At 41.8% G+C, this 20,739-nt stretch overlaps 1 protein-coding gene across 1 annotated transcript in view; it reads right to left on the reverse strand.

Annotated features, from left to right (window-relative positions):
• Nucleotides 1-20,739, reverse strand: part of LOC120304124 (mitochondrial peptide methionine sulfoxide reductase-like) — a 49,205-nt gene that overhangs the window by 16,159 nt on the left and 12,307 nt on the right. The window contains 5 exon segments of the mRNA XM_039334296.1: nucleotides 5,458-5,564; nucleotides 10,159-10,263; nucleotides 14,662-14,751; nucleotides 14,754-14,780; nucleotides 15,099-15,167. Of these exon segments, the coding sequence (XP_039190230.1) occupies nucleotides 5,458-5,564; nucleotides 10,159-10,263; nucleotides 14,662-14,751; nucleotides 14,754-14,780; nucleotides 15,099-15,167 (398 nt within the window).

The raw sequence follows: 20,739 nt of genomic DNA on the forward strand, positions 1-20,739 counted from the left end.
CTTCAGAGTCTGTGTGTGTGTGTGTGTGTGTGTGTGTGTGTGTGAGAGAGAGAGAGAGAGAGAGAGAGTGAGTGAGAGAGAGAGAGCGCAAATGAGAGAGAAAGAAAAACAGATCCCAATCAGTTCCATCATGAATCGGATGCTGGAAAGACTCAGCATCTTCCTGTAGACTGTTTATTTAAGTGATACCTCAAGGGTCTTTCTAAACATGTTTCCAAAACAGATTGTACACATAAACAACCACATTGTGTAAAAAGAACACAATGAGGGGAGAGAGGGACTGAAAGCCCCACGGTTTTTCAGGAAGCTGCTGAAAAGGGTTGAGCTGCCAAGGATGGTGACCAGCAGACATCTTGATAGAGAACATTTTGTATATAATTGTGGAAAAACAGCTGTATTAGATCTACCCAAACATCTGTCAGGCAAGTGCAGTGTGGAAAATCATGGACCAATATAACTCCCAGCCGGAAGGCTTTAGCAATTGTTATCAATATTATTAGTTTTTTACATGACACAGGATGAATTTGGAACTGATAAACAATCATCTTCACTATACAGATAGTCCTCGATTTACAGCAGTTCATTTAGTGACCATTCAAAGTTACAACAGCATTGAAAAAAGTGACTTATGATTGCTTTTCACACTTATGACCTTTGTAGCATCTCCATGATCACGTGATCAAAGTTCAGATGCTTGGCAACTGACTCATACTTATGACTGTTGCTGTGTCAAAAGATCATGTGATCACCTTTTGCAACCTTTGACAAGCAAAGTCTACAAGGAACCCAGATTCACTTAATAACCCTAGTTACTAACTTATCAACTTCAGTGATTCACTTAACAACTGTGGCAAGAAAGGTTTTAAATGGGGCAAAACTCACTTAACAGATGTCTTATTTAACAACAGAAATGTTGGGCTCAATTGTGGTGGTAAGTTGAGGACTACCTGTAGTTCTTAAACTGAAACTGGAAAGAAAGCCATATGCAGCTTTATTTGCTCTGATTCCAGCCAGTAATTCTTGAAAGGCGGCTATAACAGAGGTCCCCAACCTTTTGGGCACCAGGGACCGGTTCCATGGAGAGAGGTTTTTCCGCGGGCCGGAGGGGGCCTGGTTTCATGTACTGCCTGCATCCCGTGGATGGGGCTTTGCTTGTTTGCGCAGACCGGTTTCTGGCATGCCGCAGCCTGGTGCCAGTCCACGGACTGGGGGTTGGGGACCTCTGGGCTACAGTATTGGTAGACCCAAGTGAATCCAAATGTGGCCTTTAGCCCACTTCTGATCTAAGACAATATTCCATTTTCTACATCAAATGTTTCCGCAGAATAGATCTTTCTTTCTACTACTCTTCAGAGGCAATATTTCCTCTTAATCCTGCCATCAATAAGATGGAAATTTTAGAAAGACGTCATGGTTAGAAGCTTCCAAGAATTTGGCCTCAGTCCCCTTAGAGAACTAGTGTCCATCACTGTAAAATATACTGCCAGTGGATTTCCATAGGCCTGGCTTTTGGTATATTCCAGTATTCAGGGGCCACTACAGAAAAGTCCCTGTTCTTCATTGATTCTAAAGTTAACATTTGAAATAAAGCCTTTTATCAGGGCTTTGCTTGCCAATAAAAATATCTAACCTATTACGACAACCAGGTACATAAGAAAACAATCACCAGGATACTCCTACTAAATCAGATCCCGAGTCCTGGGGGAAGAATCCGGTCCTAATGGAGTTCTTAAAGATGAGAATAGTTGAGGCCTGTCATCTATTTTACCAGAAGGGAGACTGTCCCAGAGAACAGGGGCAACCCTAGAAAAGACACCCTTCCTAGGTCCTATAAGATGGCAAGATTTAAAACAAGGAACCTAGAGCATGCCCTGCCTATAGGAGCGTGGGGGGGGGGGCAGGGCAGATGTTCTTTGGATATTGTGATCCCTCACATAAATACATCTTACAATCACGACTGGAACAGAATTTCCACTGCTAAGCAAGACAGTTGCAAAACGAGTCACGCCTGATTTTACCTTTTTTTGCCATGGTTGTTAAGTGAATCACTGCAGCTGTTAAGTGACTCACACATGGCCATTAAGTGAATCCAGCTTCTCGCATTGACTTTGATTGTCAGAAGCCAGCTAGAAAGGTTATAAGTGGCAACCACATGACACCCAGATGCTGCAACCCTCATAAATATATAGCAATAGCACTTAGACTTATATACTGCTTTATAGCCCTCTCTAAGTGGTTTACAGAGTCAGCGTATTACCCCCGAACAAACTGGGTCCTCATTTTACTGACCTTGGAAGGATGGGAAGCTGTGTCAACCTTGAGCTGGTCAGGATCGAACACCTGGCAGCCGGCAGAGTTAGTCTGCAATACTGCATTCTAACCACTGCACCACCATAGCCACCGATACATGTTGGTTGCCAAATGCCTGAATTTTGGTCATGTGACAATGGGTATGCTGTAATAGTCATAAGTACGAGGACCAGTCATAAGTGGCTTTTTTCAGTGCTGTTGTAACTTGGAACAATCTCTAAATGAATGATTGTAAGATGAGAACTGTTTGTATTTTGTTTGGCCTATGGAACCTGACTATATATATATTTTCCTAATACGCAGATGCTGGTATATATATAGAAAAGAAAAGAAAGAAGATTTCTTTCTCCCATATTTGGGCTGACAGGGTGTTCATTCAAGGTAATAATCTCCTCCCCCTGTCTCTCTCCTGATAGCTAACAGAGTGGGAGAGAACCCGTGGCTTAAGAGGTTATAACATCTGCCTAACATGCAGATAGCCCAGGTTCGAATCCCAGAAGAGTAAGTTTGGCTGATGAGAGTTAAAGGAACTCGAAATAGCTATACCATTCTCTCTTTATTCTTTGTTAGCAAAAACCTAAAAATGTAAAATGATGTCACAGTTAGTGACTGCTGCTTGTGGATGGCTCTAGATTGAGCTGATACAGGCAAAAGAAAAGAAAAGAAAGAAGATTTCTTTCTCCCATATTTGGGCTGACAGGGTGTTCATTCAAGGTAAAAATCTCCTCCCCCTGTCTCTCTCCTGATAGCTAACAGAGTGGGAGAGAACCCGTGGCTTAGAGGTTATAACATCTGCCTAACATGCAGATAGCCCAGGTTCGAATCCCAGAAGAGTAAGTTTGGCTGATGAGAGTTAAAGGAACTCGAAATAGCTATACCATTCTCTCTTTATTCTTTGTTAGCAAAAACCTAAATATATATATAAATATAAATAAATTATAAATATATCAGAGCACAGCCAAGCCCCTAACCATTCAGAACACACCTCCACCCAATCAGAACACAGCCAAGCTCCCATCCAATCAGTTCATACCCTCACTGGCAGTTAAAAGGAAGAAACAGCTAAAACCACACATTGCTGCTCAAAGCAAGAAGCTAAAAACACCAGCCTGAAGATGACGAATGTGACTTCGTCGAAACGTTGCCAAGACACTTCCAATTTTACGCGGGAGAAAACCCGAACAACCAAAGACCTATATACAAATACCCGCGAAAACCTCAGAAAACATATATATATATATATATATATAAAAACCAGCATCTGCGTATTAGGAAAATTACAGTCCTAGACAGCTTGGCAGACAAGATTGGCCCTGAGTCCAGAGCACTTTAGGGCATTAGAGATTAAGAGCTATATTATTTTCTTAAAGCATAAGTAGCAGCTCCTGTAAAAATGAAACTTGTCTGAAAACATGGCTTGCAAGGAACAATACCTTCCTGGCATAATTAGACTGCCATTCCAAACCTCTGTTAGTTAATGAGCTCCTACAAAAAAGCTGAAGGCATTAAGATACGTTTAGCCTTAAAAAGAGATTATTAAGAGGCAACATGGTAGCGAAAATATCTGAAGGATTGTCTTCTTCTAACAAGACTCCAGAGCATTGAATTCAAGTCCCATGGGAAATGAAGAAGAAAGAGGTTTTGACTTGGCTCTTATAAAAACTTCTTAACATCCAAACAATTCAGCAGTGAACCAGTTTGGTGCATTGGCTAAAAGCACCAGGCTAAAAACTGGGAGTCTGTGAGTTATAGTCCTCCCTTAGGCACCCAAGCCAGCTGGATGGCTTTGAACCAATCCCTCCCTCTCGGCCCTTAGGAAGACTATTTCCAAGAAATGTCACTAAGAAAATTGCACAGACTTGAGTAAATATTGACTCAAACACAAACATAAAGAGAAACAAACTGATTAAAAATAAATCTATGTATTTCAGGGGGAAAACTAGTTATATTTATATTTAACTGGGATATGAGCAGAATTGATATGTTATGCCAACCTATAACCTGCTTAACCATGGGCTCTAGGGGTTCAGTTTTAGCCTGGAATAGCTCTTTATTGTTTTAAATTAAGCTACTCTTCCCTGGTCAACCATGTTGGACAAACATGGAAGAGAGAGTTAACCCTCCCTTCTTCCTGCTGACAGAGAAATGGAGATTCAGAGCAATCCTGAAAAAATGAGGCTTTTTTTTTTTTTTTTAGGAATCCTGCCTCTACGATTACTTTTTATCCCTACCATTCTGGCTGCTGCTGACCTTTGTAAATGTGTAACCCTGACAGTTAAAATGCTGTGGCAGCTGGGATCCTAACAAAGATTTTCCATTTGCTTGGGACAGCTGTGATCATGCATCCATGAAGTTATTTTTTGCAGAAGAGTTGCTAACCGGGTCAGCTGTGTGATGAGAAGATAGTCACCACAACTGAATAGTTTAGCTCTTAAACTCTAACAATCAGTCTCATGAATAAACTTCAGGTTTAGGAATAACTTATATTAGATTTTCCTAATGGAAATACAACCAGTTGTACAGCATACATTTTACATGGATAAAGTCCCAGGTTTCAGTTGTGACATCTCCAAATAAGAGCATTAAAATGGGAAGCCAGGGGGCGCGATGGCTCAGCAGTTAAAGATGCTGAGCTTATCAGCTAGACCAGGCATGCTAGCTGAGGAATTCTGGGAGCTGAAGTCCACATAAAAGTGCCAAGTTTGAAGACCCCTGAGCTAGACAGTTGACAACCGAGTTTGAGACCCAAGTGATGCGTGATGGGGGTGAGTTCCTGTTACTTGCCTCAGCTCCTGGCCACCTAGCAGTTTGAAAGCATGCAAATGTGAGTAGATAAATAGGTATCACTTTGGTGGGAAGGTAACAGCATTCCGTGTGCCTTGGTGTATAGTCATGCTGGCCACATGACCACGGAAACGTCTTTGGACAAGGCTGGCTCTCTTGGCTAAGAAATGGAGATGAGCACCACCCCCTAGAATCAGATTCAACTGAACAGGGGAAACCTTTACATTTAAATGGGAATTCATAGATAGGAACCTACGCCTTACAAAGTTAATGCCAATAAGAGTCAACCTTAATCATATAAACAACAGCACCCTAGTCCAAGGCCTCAATTTCCTGCCCCATCTATCCACAATTCTCCTATACCTGTTGATACATTGCCTTGGATCTTAAAGCAGATACCAATTGTTCTGTTCCGATAGCGTAGATGGCCGAGCGATACTGGGTGCCAATGTCTTCATATTGTTTCATTCCTGGAAAAAAAAATGAGGCCACAACAATGCATGTTATTAGACAAAAGATGACCAAATTGATTCATATTGCTGAATCTTCTTCTTCCCACTTCAACCTTAATAATAAACAGTCGCAGGAGAAAAGGTGTTATTCTTGAGTATTCCCATTTTATCTATTTCATTAATGGAAACACAGAAAATGTGGTGCTAGATAGATCAGTGGTCTGATTTAATAGAAAGTAACTTTTTTTTATTCTGAAGTTCCTCCCAAATTTAGTGACTAGATTTCAAAGATCATCTATCTAATTTCACTAATTTGATTTTGATATTCATATCCAATATTTCCTTCCTGGGAAAATATCAATGACCACGAAACTCAGAACAACATACAGAGTTCATGTATCTGCTAGATAAGTATGACTTCAGCAAAAAAATTCCAGGTTTTCTCCAAGTATTAAATATCAGAGACAAAAGATATCCGATGACATTTACAAATGAACACATTCAGGATCAATCCACTCTTGAATTTGATGAACCCTGATCCAAAATTTGTTTCCCAATAATAAGATACCACAGGACTTCACTGTTTTAGCTGCTAAAGATGAACATCTAACAGGGAATCAGTCTCTGTAATAACATGCAAAACCTTTTCCTTCAAGAGCAAATAAAGGTAGTCCTCAATTTACAACTATTCATTTAATGACCCTTTGAAGTTACAACGGCATTGAAAAAAGTAATTTATGACTATTTTTCACACTTACAACCATTGCAGCATCCCCATAGTTAGCTGATCCAAATTCAGACACTTAGCAACTGACTCATATTTATAACAGATGAAGTGTCCCGAGGTCATGTGATCATCATTTGCGACCTTCTGACAAGCAAAGTTAATGGGGGAGCCAGATTCACTTAACAGCCCTGTGACTAATTTAAGAACGGCAGTGATTCACTTAACAACTGTGGCAAGAAAGGTTGTAAAATGGGGCAAAACTCATTTAACAACTGTTTCGCTTAGCAGTGGAAATGTTGGGCTCAATTGTGGTCCTAAGTCGAGGACTACCTGTAAAGTGCGAGTCACTCTAATACTTCCAGAATTCCTCAGCCAGGCATGCTGGCTGAGGAATTCTGGGAGTTGAAGTCCATAAGTCATAAAAGGGCCAAGATTGAAGACCCCGGTTATAATGCAAGAGAAGAGCATCCTTCACCCATAAGCCCTGATGGTCCATCCTCAGACAGAGCACTGTAGCCAAAAAGCCCTTTACTCTCAGTGGAAGAGTCTTAAATCTTAATCTCGATTTGAGGGCAGGAAAGAAAAAAGCCTCCTGAAGAGGGGGTCTTAGTAAGAAGGACAGCACTGCCTGCCAATAGTGGTATGGCTGGAGAAGTGGACAGGGATAGAGCCATAAGTGGGTGAGGGGTTTCTCATTTTCCTTCTCAAGAAGCTGGATAAGAGAGAGGGGGGGAGGGAAGGAGGACCACCACTTGAGTATGTGCTGCAGCTGCCAAAAAAGCCAATGCAGTCCTGGGCTGCATCAACAGAGGGATAACATCAAGATCATTAGAAGTGATAGCACTGCTTTATACCGCACTGGTAAAACCACACTTAAGGAATATCACATTCAGTTCTGGTCACCACAATACAAAAAAGATGTTGAGATCCTGGAAAGTGTGCAGAGAAGAGCAAGAAAGATGATAAAAGGTCTGGAGGCTAAATGGATGATGAATAGTTGTGGGAGCTAGGTATGTCTAGCCTATTGAAGAGAGGGAATAAGGGGGGAAATGATAGCAGTCTTCCAGGACTTGTCAAGGGTTGTCACAGAGAAGAGGGGATTGACTTATTCTCCAAAGCACCAGAGGGCAGGACAAGAAACAACTTGTTAAAAAAGATCCAACATATCCAGCGTATCCAATGAAGTAAGGAGAAATTTTATGACAGCGAGAACAATTAACTGGTGGAATAGTTTGCCTCCTGGGGCTATGGGTGCTGGAGGTTTTCAAAAATAGACTAGACTTTGATTGGGATGGGATAAGATTCCTGCCTTGAGCAGGAGGTTGGACTAGAAGACCTCCCAGGTCCCTTGCAGCTCTTTGAATCTATGTTCTATAAAGGTCCTTTGAAATTAGGTCAATTGCTCCACATGAGCTTAAAGCTAAGGTTACACAACCTTGGACCTCAAAAAGCTACACAAGGTTGAATAGGAATGAGAGACCATCAGAAATGGGAGAGCACTACGAAACCCTAGGACTGTAGGCTAGCCCAGGGGTAGGCAACCTTGGCTCTTTTATGACTCGTGGACTTCAACTCCCAGAATTCCTGAGCCAGCTTGAAGTCCATGAGTCATAAAAGAGCCAAGGTTGCCTACCCCTGGGCTAGACAATCCCAATGTAAAAGAAAAAGCTCAGGAGAAGGCAGTGGTGACCCATTTCCTTGTTACTGCAGAAAAATTGCATGTGACTTACATGTGGCCATGTAAGTCACCAGGTGTCAAGCTTGACTTCAAGGAAATGTTATCTCTTTCTTTTGTATCTGACAATGTCACTAGGGGAGAGCAGTCAGCAATGCTCCTCAGCCATAAGGCATCTTCTTTTGAAATCTAACACATAATGACTGTGGGGGGCAGAATTCTTCTCTCCCCACGTGCTCACTCCCTAATATGCCATCTACACTGACAACGTTACTCATTAAAACACAAACACACCATTACGCACCCAGAGGAGGGCCCAGCCGGCAACACACAGAGAATTCTAATTTCCTCATTAAAATTACACTTCATTACAAAAATGCTTGGTCTTCCTAAGGCCTTCAACCCTCCCCCCACTGTTGCTCAGTGTTGACGTGAGGTGGGTTACAAACAGCCCTCCACTTCCTCTAGTTATTAAAAAAAAGGGGGGGGGAGAAACATTAGAAATCCCCAGCCCCACTTCTTTACAACTGAACCTCTCCTGTCTCAGCAGAGGGTCCCTTAAGAGCTTCACCTTTTGTGGCCTTGGTGGGGAGGTAGGAGAAGCCATTTAAAGGAATCATTTAAAGAGGTACAGTCGCCTGAAAAATGAGAGTGGCTTACAAAATCAAGAGGGGCATTTGATTCCTTAAGAGAAAATCTCTGCCTCAGGAGTCTGGAGTGAGTCAGGCTGGAGAAATTAAGTATTCTTTGGCTAGAACCCTCAAATGACTCAGCAATCAAATGAAAAAAAAATGGCATGAAGAAGATTAACCCAACTCAATGAGCTCAGGGAGTCCTCAACTTACAACAATTCATTTAGTGACAATACTGTAACAACATTGAAAAAAGCAACTTATGACGATTTTTCACACTTACGACACGTGGCATCCTCTCACGGTTACGTGATCAAAATTTAGAAACTTGGCAAGTGGCTCATATTTATGACAGTTGCAGTGTCCCAGGATCATGGGATCACCTTTTGCGACCCTCAGAGAAGCAAAATCAATGGGGGAAGCCAGATTCACTTAACAACCATGCTACTAACTTAACAACTGCAGTGATTCACTTAACAACTAGGGCAACAAAGGTTGTAAAGTCGGGCAAAACTCACTTAAAATTTTGGGCTGAATTGTGGTCATGAGTCAGGATTACCTGTATTCAAAATACTCCAAGCAGCTTTCCATTCAGGTATTGCATATCTGTAGAACTGTGTCTTTGTTGCATTACAGAGTTTCAGATTAACCAGAGGCAAGCAATCTTTCATCTCTAAAGCTTCTCATTCTTAGCCCATGATCTAGCTCAATTTAGCATATTTTGCATGCAGGTGGAACAAGAAATCCCTTTTTATCAGGAGGACCATCTTGATTATTAGGATTGAATCTGGTTTTTACAACTGCAGTTCAATATTTTGGGGTGTGTGGTATGTATTTCACATGTTAATTTTCAGCAACTGTGCTACTGAAAATTTACTGGTGAAGTTGGAAGGAAGAGGATTCCTTCCACAAGAGGATTCTTTTCAGAATGTGGACTTAGACCCATCAATTGTCCAAGCTTAAATTAAACAGGCCTTTGATCGATCCGGGTATAACAGTGTTGGTCAATCCTTAAGTATCTAAAAATATAATATTAGGATCCTATTAATATACAATCATAGAATCAGATATGAAAAGAGGGCAAGAATGGACTATTGTATGCGAACAGACACACACACTGATCACATACTAAATTATGTTCGTCCTTCTTCAGTGCACTGTTATAATAACGATTGTCAACTTAGATTCTTACAAAATCAGCCCAGTCTTGCTTCCTATAAAACCGTCTACTACTCTCTTTCTTCCCAGCCACTATGGCTGTTGATAGTCCAAGCTTCTATAAATTACAATCTTCCATAATTGGCCCTGCTGGTGGAAGAATGAGAGGGGGCCATAGTCCAAAATGCTGCAAGGTATCGTAGAGTGCTGGGATTTTGGCAGAACCGCTGGCTAATTTTTTTGTTGCCCAGGTCCAGAATGGACTTCTGGAAGTGGCATCCACACAGCAAAGCTGTCTTAGGATTGCTTCCAAATGTAATTCCTCTTGATTTGCTAGAGTATTGCTTATACTGCTTATAATTAATCAAGGTAAATAGATTGGTTTCCCACATTGCACCTTTCCTGACCCTAGATTTTTACCTTGGGTTGGATCATGGTTCTCCCAGAAAAATTGGAGGAGTTTTTCATAGCTGATTTTCTGTGGATCAAACACTACACGGACCACTTCCGCATGTCCTGTCATCCCTGGAAACAGAATGGAGAAAAATCACCCCAGGCTTTCTTTGAGTCTTGTCAGTTGTTGCAACCAATGGAAATTCACCCAGTCATTAGGCTAAATTGATGCTGCTGAGCCTTCTGTCTTGCAAATTATACTTTGTGCTACAAAAGTAACATACAGGGGAATCCTTGACCTTCAAACATTTATTTAGCAACCATCAGAATTTCCAACAGCACTGCAAAAAGAGACTTGCAACCGGTTCTTGCACTCACAACCATCGCTGCAGCTCTATGGCCCTGTGATCAAAATCCAGATATTGGACAACTGGTATGTATTTATGAGGATTGCAGCTTTCCAGGGACATGTGATTGCCACTTGCAACTTCCCAGCTGGCTTCTGACAAACAAAGTCAATGGGGGAAGCCGGATTTGCTTAATGACTGCATGATTCACTTAAGAGCTCTTATGATTTGCTTCACAACTGTGGCAAAAAAGTCATATAATCAGGTGTGTCTCCCTTAACAAATGGCTGGCTTAGCCACGAGAATACTGGTCCCCAAGTGTGAGTGGCCCCAATTCTATTAGCCTCAGAAGAGCTGAGAAGACTTGGCATTTCTCCTGTGCACTGGGCTGGATGGGACATGAGCTCATCTTACTGTGAAAATGATTGCTTCAGCTCAGTTATGTATCTGACAGTGCTTTGGTGAATTGGATTTATATGGTTTGATATTTTTTAAAAAATTGAATACTTTTGCCATTCAGAGTCCAAATTTATGAGTTATGGTCTTGTATATTCCTTAACTAAATAAATCAGTTCCCAGTACTGAAACTATAGGAACCATGAGAAGCTATAAGAACTAGGTAGAAAGTTGAGGGTAATTTCTTTTACTGCTTCTTCCCAAAGTACTTGATTTTTTTTTTCCATTTAAGGCAATGTGGTCCTCAACTTACAACAGTTCATTTACTGACTGTTCAAAGTTTCATCAGCACTGAAAAAAGGGACTTATGACCGTTTTTCACTGATGACCATTGAAGCATCCCCATGGTCACATGATCAACATTCGGACACTTGGCAACTGACTCATATTTATGAAGGTTGCAGTGTCCTGGGATCATGTGATCCCCTTTTGTGATGTTCTGACAAGCAAAGTCAATGGGGAAGCCAGATCCACTTAACTACCGTGTTACTAAACAACTGCAGTGATTCACTTAATAACTATGGCAAGAAAAGTTGTAACATGGGTCAAAACGTGCTTAACAACTGTCTGGCTTAGCAACAGAAATTTTGGGCTCAATTGTGGCCGTATGTCGAGGACTACTTGTAATGTGAACTTGTTCAGTGGGAGTTGGAGTTCATCTATAAAACAGGACTAATATCAGCAAATACAGACTCTTGTCACTGTACTGTTGGGCTCTGCCCTTCCAAACAGTTGTTACTTGAAAGCCCACATGAACCACATGCCTTAACAGGATAATGGAGTTGGAAGGGACCTTGGAGGTCTTCTAGTCCAACCCCCTGCTCAAGCAGGAGATCCTTTAACATTTCAGACAAATGACTGTCCAATCTCTTCCTAAAAGCCTCAGTGATGGAGCACCCACAATTTCTGAAGGCAAGTTGTTTTTCTGGTTAATTGTTCTCACTGTCAGGAAATTTCTCCTTAGTTTTAGGTTGCTTCTCTCTTTGATTAGTTTCCATCCGTTGCTGCTTCTCCTTCCTCCTGGTGCTTTGGAAAATAGATTGCCCCCCCTTCTTTGTGGCAGCCCCTCGAATATTGGAACACTGCTATCATGTCATCAAGTAGACCACAACCTACTTCTTGGGATGCTTCTTGAAGCAGATAATATTCATACCGCATATTAAGCAGCACTGCAGGGGTTAATCCAGAGCCTTCATCCCACTTGGAAACACTTGACACATCCCCATTAGATTAATATCTCCTGTCTAAAGGAGGAATTTCTCCTTTCATTGCTGTACCCAGATTCCCCCATGGAGTTAGAAATTCTCATCAGAGATGAATTTCCCTGGAGCAGTTTCTAGTTAATTTTGCTCAAGCAAGGCTGCTGACCCTCCTATGGTAATTAGGAGGAAAAAAGGAGGTGGGGATGGAGCAGGTGATGTTCAACCAGCCATGCCTACTGTGCTGGGCCCTGTATGCAGCCCATTTAAGAACTACAGTGATTTGCTTAACAACTCTGGCAAAAAAAAATTGTAAAATTGGGCTTGACTGACTTAATAAATGCCTTGCTCAACCACAGAAATTCTCCTCCCGGCTGTGGTTGTAAATCAAGGACTACTTGCATACAGGACATTTATGTACACAATGCTTGGTCACTCTATAATTAAGGGTACCATGCTCCATTCACAAGCGCTTATAGCAGTGGTCCCCAACCTTTCTGGCTCTGTGGACTAGCAGCGGTGGGGTGGGGTGGAGAGGGGATGGTTGTGCGCGCACCTGCCGCTTCCACAAATGGAGCTTCATGTGCTCACACGCTTGCCTGCCGCTTGCATGGCCCGGTTCTTAATGGGCCACACACCAGTACTGGGATGCGGACCGGGGATTGGGGACCGTTGGCTTATAGGATTGTTGGGGAAAATCTGTCTCCCCACTTTGTTGTTTCCAGCACCCTAATCAGTATATCCCTGATTTATCTAAAAATGAGACAAAGACTGGGAGATATAAGTGCAATCTGCAGATTTGACAGATTAATTATTTTGGAGAGAAAAGTGAGTGAGTGAGTGAGTGAGTGTATTTGTGTGTCAGCAAGCAAAAGAGATTGTCCCTCCTTCCTCTATATTGTCTTAATACCCAGAATGTCCATGACAGATGTGGGGAATATTTCTTTCAGACAGATAAACTTCCACACACCACATTTAAAATGCTTTTGCAGTTAAGCTGCAAAACTGCCTGCTCTGATTTCTGCAGGATCCAGATTGGGGAGGGAGGATTAACTCTGCCAATAGATGCATCTGCCTGGGGAAGGCCAGAGAAGAAACAAGTGTTCCTCCCTGAGGTTCATAAAAAGCAACACTGCCTCTAAGGAGGTACAAAACTCGCTGATCCAGGAACTGCACAGTCTAGCTGGAGGTTCATCATGGTCCAAAGGGGAATGGAACATTCTAGCATTTTCCAAATTATGCTAGAATTCCCCAGAATAAAGATCTGACCTTAAATGTTAAATGAACCAATGGTTGGATATGTACAGTACAAAAAGTTAAACTATATACAAACATAAAACCCTATTAGAATTAAAACTAACCATGCTTGGAATTACACACTAACCATGGTTTGTGTGTTACTCAAATGCAACTGCTAGGTTTGTACAACATGATGTAATCAAGCAACTAAATTTCAATTTTAATGTGTGCCGTTGTGCCCACAGTAAAAAATGACAATAAAGGTTATCTGTCTGTCTGTCTGTCTGTCTGTCTATCTATCTATCTATCTATCTATCTATCTATCTATCTATCTATCTATCTATCTATCTGTCACAGTGGTTCTCAACCTGTGGGTCGGGACCCCATTTGGGGTCGAAAGACCATTTCACGGGGGTCGCCAAACAACGCAGTCCACCATTTTTTTCCCCTTTTCCTTAGCTGTGCTACTCCTTTTATTCTATTGGCTTTTGAAAGCCAATAGAATAGACTCTCTTGAATAGAGTCTAATTCTATTGGCTTTCAAAAGCCAATAGGAATTGTCCAGGCTGTCTCTGCCCTGCTGAGCCCGCCAAAAGTCCCATTCTGCAAACGATGCTGCAAGTTGTCTGAAGCGAAGGTGAGCTGTCTGGAAGTTTCCACCCCTCCCTGCTGAGCAACTACTAAAAATGTAAGTAAAAGAGGGCCAGGGGTGGGAGGTGAGAGGCCAGCGGGTGCAGGGAGGGTTGCTGGCGCGCGTGGGGCCCGGCGGGTGCCTTACCTCCCTTGGGCTGGGCCAGTTGGTGGCCCAGCCGGTGGTCGGCCTGCTCCGTCTCTGCCGCTTGCCAGCTACTCCTCGGCCAGCGCAGGGGACGGCACCACGCATGGGAAAGTCCTCAACTTACGACCGGTTGTTTAGTCCTCGACTTATGACCAATTGGGGGGTCGCGGCATTAAAAAGGTTGAGAACCACTGATCTAAAAGATGTAGCTGCTTTAAGAAATAGCAGGTGATGCCCCTTCTACAAGCTTAGCATCATATTTTCTGGAATTGAATCTGAAGCTCTGCACAATCCTAGTTTGAAACTGACAGTTAAGTGTGCAGTGTCACTCAACCACACCAGTATAAAGTTGAAAATCAGAAAATCAAGGCAAGTGAGCTTATTTCCTTTCTTTCAGGATATAAAGATAGCTATACCTAAGACTGTGATTCTCATATGTACAAGTCTTTTGATCAGACATAACTTCACAGAGAAAGAGATTCCACCCAGAATTCTTCTCAAGAAGACTTACCGCTGAGGACTTCTTTGTAGGTAGGATTGGCGGTGAAGCCTCCTGAGAATCCCACCTGTGTGGAGAAGACCCCCGACAGCTTCCAAAACATTTTTCTGCTCCCCAGAAACATCCCATGCCTGTGAAGGAAGCCAAAAAAAAAAAAAAAAGAAAAGCTATAAGTGAATAAGTGAACTGTTAAGATGTTCTATGTCAGCGGTGTCTAACCTCAGCAACTTTAAAGTTTGTGGACTTCAACTCTCAGAATTCCCTAGCCAGCCAGGCATGCAAGTTACAGCAAAGCTTGTGTATCTTTTCAATACATCAATTACATTATTTCTCTATTGCTGGTGCCAGAAAGTTTACTTCCTCTCTAAAATTAGAATCCAGGATTGTAGCTTCCAAGTGGTGGGGACAGGGTTGTAACTGAACCTAGCCATGGACAAATCAACACTCACCAAATATTGCCATTTGCATTCCTTCTGGAAATGGAGGATATGTTGGGTTTTGATTGACGGCATGGACAGCTGAAAAAAAAGGGAAAGAAAAATAATCAGAGATAGTCCTCAGTTGTTTAATGAACATCAATGGGCTAGTTCTTCCAAAAATACCTTAATTAAATTGTTTCTCTTGTTTCAAATAATATATACAAAAATAGAGGAAGAATTATCTGATGATCCAAATGCACTGATTTGGAAAGTTAGTTGGCCAAGGAAGAAAGCTAGAGTAAGATTGAAGGAAACAGAAGCTTTGACCTCTTAGAGGGGATGCTATATTACTAATTAGATGTTTGAATATGGTTAAGAATAGATAGTTAGAAATAGAAGTATTATTATAACTAGCTAGATAGGATTTGTAATCAGAAAATCATATCTTGGTATGAAAAGGGAAATAAGAATATGCTAAGAACTTTGAATAAGGGAATGCTTTTGATTACCCAAATATATCTTGTTTCAAAATTATAAATGATTGGGATACTTTGAACATGGATGGGAAATTAAAAATTGAAAAACACGAAAATAGGATATGGACTAAATAAATGGAAATTGAGTGCCAGTACAATTAAGATATGCTTTGGTTAGAAAAGATATTTTAAACTGATATTATTGACATTAGAAAAATGTAACAAATGTTGATATGCAATTGTATATTTACTAACAACACTAAGAATTGTATTTGCTTAGTGTGGAAAAATGGTTATTATCAGAAGAGAGGATGTACTGGAGGGCATAATATCGGACTTAGTTTGAAGAAGCTTATATGTACCAAGGAATCACTAATGGACTCAGTCATCACGTTGTCTATTGGGCACTTGTTTGTGAAAATAGAAAATTAATAAAATTTATATAAAAAAGAGATAGTTCTCAGTTAACGACCATTTATTAGGTGACTGATGAATGTTACAACAGCACTGAACAAGAAACTTATGCCAGTCTCCCAAACTGCAGTTTTCACAGTGTGCCTGCAGTCTTGTGACTGCAATTTGAGTGCCCAGCAACCAGTTCATAATTATGGCAGTGGCAGCATCCCGCAGTCACATGATCTGTGACCTTGACTGGTCATGTGAAGTCCTCGCTTAATGATAGCAACTGGGACTGCTGAAACTGTCATCACTAAGTGATGAAGTCATGTAACATTGCACTTTACAACCGTGTTGCTTAGCAACAAAGTTTTACCCTATTTTACGACCTTTCTCGCCACAGTTGTTAAGTGAATCGCTGCAGCTATTAAGTTAGTAACCCGGTTGTTAAGTGAATCTGGCTTCCCCCATTGACTTTGCTTGTCAGAAAGTTGCAAAAGGGATATTGACCCTGGGATATTGCAACCGTCATAAAAACCAAGCATCTGAATTTTGATCACATGACCACAGGGATGCTATGATGGTCGTAAGTGTGAAAAATGGTCATAAGTCATTTTTTTCAATGCTATTGTAACTCCGAATGGTCACTAAATGAAAAGATTGTAAATCAAGGATTACTTGTAAGGGATTTTTGTGAGGGTTTTTTCAAGGAAAGTGGTTAGAAGTGGGTTAAAATGTGCTAGGCTAGAAAGTGGGAGGCTGTGAGTTCAAGTCTCACCTTAGCCATGAATGCCCTCTGGGTGAATTTGGACCTATCACTCTCTTTCAGATCTACCCACCTCACAGGATTGTTGTTGTGATCAAAATAGTAGGAGGAAATTATGTTGGATATGTTTGCTGCCTTGAATTATTTGTAAAATAATAAGGGCTGGATGTAAATAAATAAGCAATCCAAACTAGTAAAACAATGAACAAAATGAACTTGCAAATAAAAAAATGAGAAACATAAATTGCCCTTGACGTATTTAATTATCCCTGTGAAAAACAAACATCCTGGAGAGTTTGGAATTTAAGGACTAAGGCAAACATATTTAGCAGGAATGTCACTACCATCATGCATTGCTACAAAAAGCACAGAGGCAAAGCAGTACAAAGTAGTACATCTATGCAGTCAATTATGGTAGAAAATTCCAGTATCCAGGCATTCTTTATCAGGCAAGATAAAAAGAAGTCAGACAAACATAAGATGAGGAATATTGTGACTAATATTGAACTCACATCATTTCCAAGATACGTTTTGAGATGAAACCCCTGTTTTGCAAAACCAGTTTCTCAAATACAGAGTACCATTTGGCCACTCAATTCCCCCCCCCCCCACATTCGCAAAGTTTGCTAACCATATAGGATCACTGTATTGAAAAATATGAATTCCAAGTGTTAAAAGTATAATTTTGCCAGGTTCACATATCCATTACATGTAGCCCTTGACTTACAACTGCAATTAAGCCTAAAATTTCCATTCCTAAGCATGGCAGTTGTTAAGTAAATCACTGCAGTTGAGCAGGCGGTTGGACTAGATGACCTCCAAGGTCCCTTTCACCACCACCACCATCATCATTATTGATCATCACACAGTCAGCCAGATGTTCAGACTGGATTTGGCATTTTTGTCTACCTATCGAGTCCATACCAAGGACCTCGGATAGGCAGATGTGGATGTTTGATGGTATTACAGATATCGTCACAGGATGGAAGCAGTTCCTAGTAAGGCCGCCTTTTGCAATTGACTAATGGCGAATTTGTCAATGCCAATGGTGTTCAAGTGGTGCTCCAGTTGTTTTGGGATTGCACCCACTATTACTATTGGTACTACCCTTGCTTGCCTTTGCCATAGTCTTTCTATTTCTATTTGTAGGTCTTTGTATTTTGTGATCTTCTCTAGTTCTTTCTCGTCTATTCTGCTGCCTCCAGGCACTGCCACGTCCACTATACAGACTTTTTTGTTTTTCTTATTGACAATTGTTAAGTCTGGGGTGTTATGTTGCAGGTGCTTGTCTGTTTGAATTCTGAAGTCCCAGAGCAGTTTAATTTTATCATTTTCTATGACTTTCTCTATTTTATGAATCCACCAGTTCTTGGTTACAGGCAAATGATATTTCTTGCAGATCTTCCAGTGTACCATTTTTGCTACTTTGTCATGCCGCTGCTTGTAGTCAGTCTGTGCAATCTTCTTGCAACAAACAGCTTACCAAGTGGTACACTGTTTCTTCAGCTTCTTTGCATAGGTGGCACTTACTGTCTGTTGCTGTCTTCTCAATTTTGACTTTGTGTGCATTTGTCCTTAAGGCAGACATGTCAAACACAAGGCACAGGGGCCGGATATGCCCCGCGAAGTGGTTTCATGTGGCCTATGAAGCCATCCTGGAAACAATGAGGGAATGGCCCCCGCTGCCTTGGCCCTGGCCTAGCCGGGAGCCAATATACAATTTTGTGGTGGCCATCTATGCTGAAACGTATTCAGTCTTAGCTCCACAAGGCTGCCTGGAAACAGCTTGGTGCTGCAGATGCTCGAGGGCCAGGCTGGGCAGCCCGTGCCACCATGCAACCCCCCACGCATGGCCTGAGAGGAACAGTGAGGTTCCTCCAGTGGACCATGCCTTGGCATTGCCCTGGTCCCACCCCCTTCTACCAAAAACCCTCAGATCTGTCCCACTCCTGCCCAGGCCCCCATAGGCACCCTTGACGTGAACGATGTAGAGCTGGCCACACCCACCCAGTAGGCAACACCCACTCTGTCCATGCCCATCCAGTAGGCCACACTCACCCTGGCCACACACACCCTCCGAGGGCAACCGCAGTGCTGATGCAGCCCTCAATGAAATTGAGTTTGACACCCCTGTCTTAAGGCTTGGTCTTGTGTAGCCAGAATTAGTCCCTCAATCTCTTTCTTCAACTTTCCTGCTCCTAGCTATTGCCAGGTCTTGTTATTATCTGCTTTCCCAGCTATTTTTTTTAACGTACTGGCCACGTAGTGCTTTGTCTTCCCATGCTTCTATTCTGTTCTTCATATGGTCTTTCTTGTAGGCCAGTTTGGTCTCTCCAGTAGTCAGTAAGCCTTCCTGATATACTAATTTCAGTGCATCTTCATCATTGTCCTTCAGATATTCTTCCAAAGCCATTTTTTCTTCTTCAACCATTTGATGTACTTGCAGCATTCCATGTCCACCTATTTTCCTTGGTAAATAGAGTCTGTCAATGTCACTGCATGGATGAAGGGCATGATTCATTGTCATTATTTTTCTGGTCTTCCTATCCATTGCTTTTAGTTCTGCTTGAGTCCAGTCCACTATTCCAGCTGTGTATCTAATGATTGGAATTGCCCAGGTGTTGATTGCCTCCATTGAGTTTGAACTTTAAAATCTTCTTCACTCTCTTGATGTATTCACCTCTAATCTTTTTCTTGACTTCAGTGTGCTTGATGTTGTCAGTTTGAAGGATACCCAAGTATTTGTAGTAATTTTCCTCATCCAGACTCTTAATGTTATTTTCGTGGGGCATCTTGATTCCTTCAGTTTTCACTATTTTTCCTTATTTGACAGTAAGCGTGGCACATATGTCCAAGTCAAACTCCATTGCAATATCTTGGCTATTATCAGCAGCAATTCTATTTCAGATGATGTTTTTCCATACAGCTTCAGATCTTCCATGTAAAGGAGGTGGGATAGTCTGGCAGATGTTTTTGATGTTTGATAGCCATGTCCTGAGTTATTCAGTATTGTTGACAGAGAAAACAGTGCAATAGCAAATAGTCTCTTTGAAATATTCCTCTCTTGATATTAACCTCTCCCAGTCTTTCACCATTGACCTGCAACTGTGTCTTCCATTATGCCATCGATCTTTGCACAAATTTTCTGATGTTTCTACAGACTCCTGTTATTTCTAGACACTTGATTATCCAGTCATGTGGCAGAGAGTCAAATGCCTTTTTGTAGTCAATCCATGCCACATTCAGGTAGGTCTTCCTTTTCTTGCAGTTTTCCAAGATAATTTTGTCTATTAGGAGTTGATCTTTTGTTCCTCTGCTATTGGGGCGGTTTCCTTTCTGCTCAGGTGGAAAGAGGTTGTTTTCAACAAGATGCTGTTATACTGCATCAGCTATCACACCAGTTAGCAATTTGAAAGTTGTTGGTAAGCAGATAATTGGCCTGTAGTTGCCTGGTGTTGCCATTTTGCTGGATTTTTCATTATTAGGTAGGTTTTCCCACTTGTTAAGCCACTTTTCAATTTCTCCTCCTTGTAGTATATTGTTGAACTGCTTGATAATGAGTGGGTATATAACAGTTAGATCAGTGGTTCTCAACCTGTGGGTCGCGACCCCATTTGGGGTCGAACAATCATTTCACGGGGGTCGCCAAACAACGCAGTCCACCATTTTTTCCCCCTTTTCCTTAGCTGTGCTATTCCCTTTTATTCTATTGGCTTTTGAAAGCCAATAGAATAGACTTTCTTGAATAGAGTCTAATTCTATTGGCTTTCAAAAGCCAATAGGAATTGTCCAGGCTGTCTCTGCCCTGCTGAGCCAGCCAAAAGTCCCATTCTGCAAACGGTGCTGCAAGTTGTCTGCAGCGAAGGCGAGCTGTCTGGAAGTTTCCACCCCTCCCTGCTGAGCAACTACTAAAAATGTCAGTAAAAGAGGGCCAGGGGTGGGAGGCTGGCGGGCGCAGGGAGTGTTGCTGGCGCACGTGGGGCCCGGCAGGTGCCTTACCTCCCTTGGGCTGGGCCAGCTGGTGGCCCAGTCA

The sequence above is a fragment of the Crotalus tigris genome, unplaced genomic scaffold (assembly GCF_016545835.1).
Source record: "Crotalus tigris isolate CLP2741 ecotype Arizona unplaced genomic scaffold, ASM1654583v1 scf7180000017628.32516253702:7417878, whole genome shotgun sequence".
Taxonomy (NCBI): Eukaryota; Metazoa; Chordata; class Lepidosauria; order Squamata; family Viperidae; genus Crotalus; species Crotalus tigris.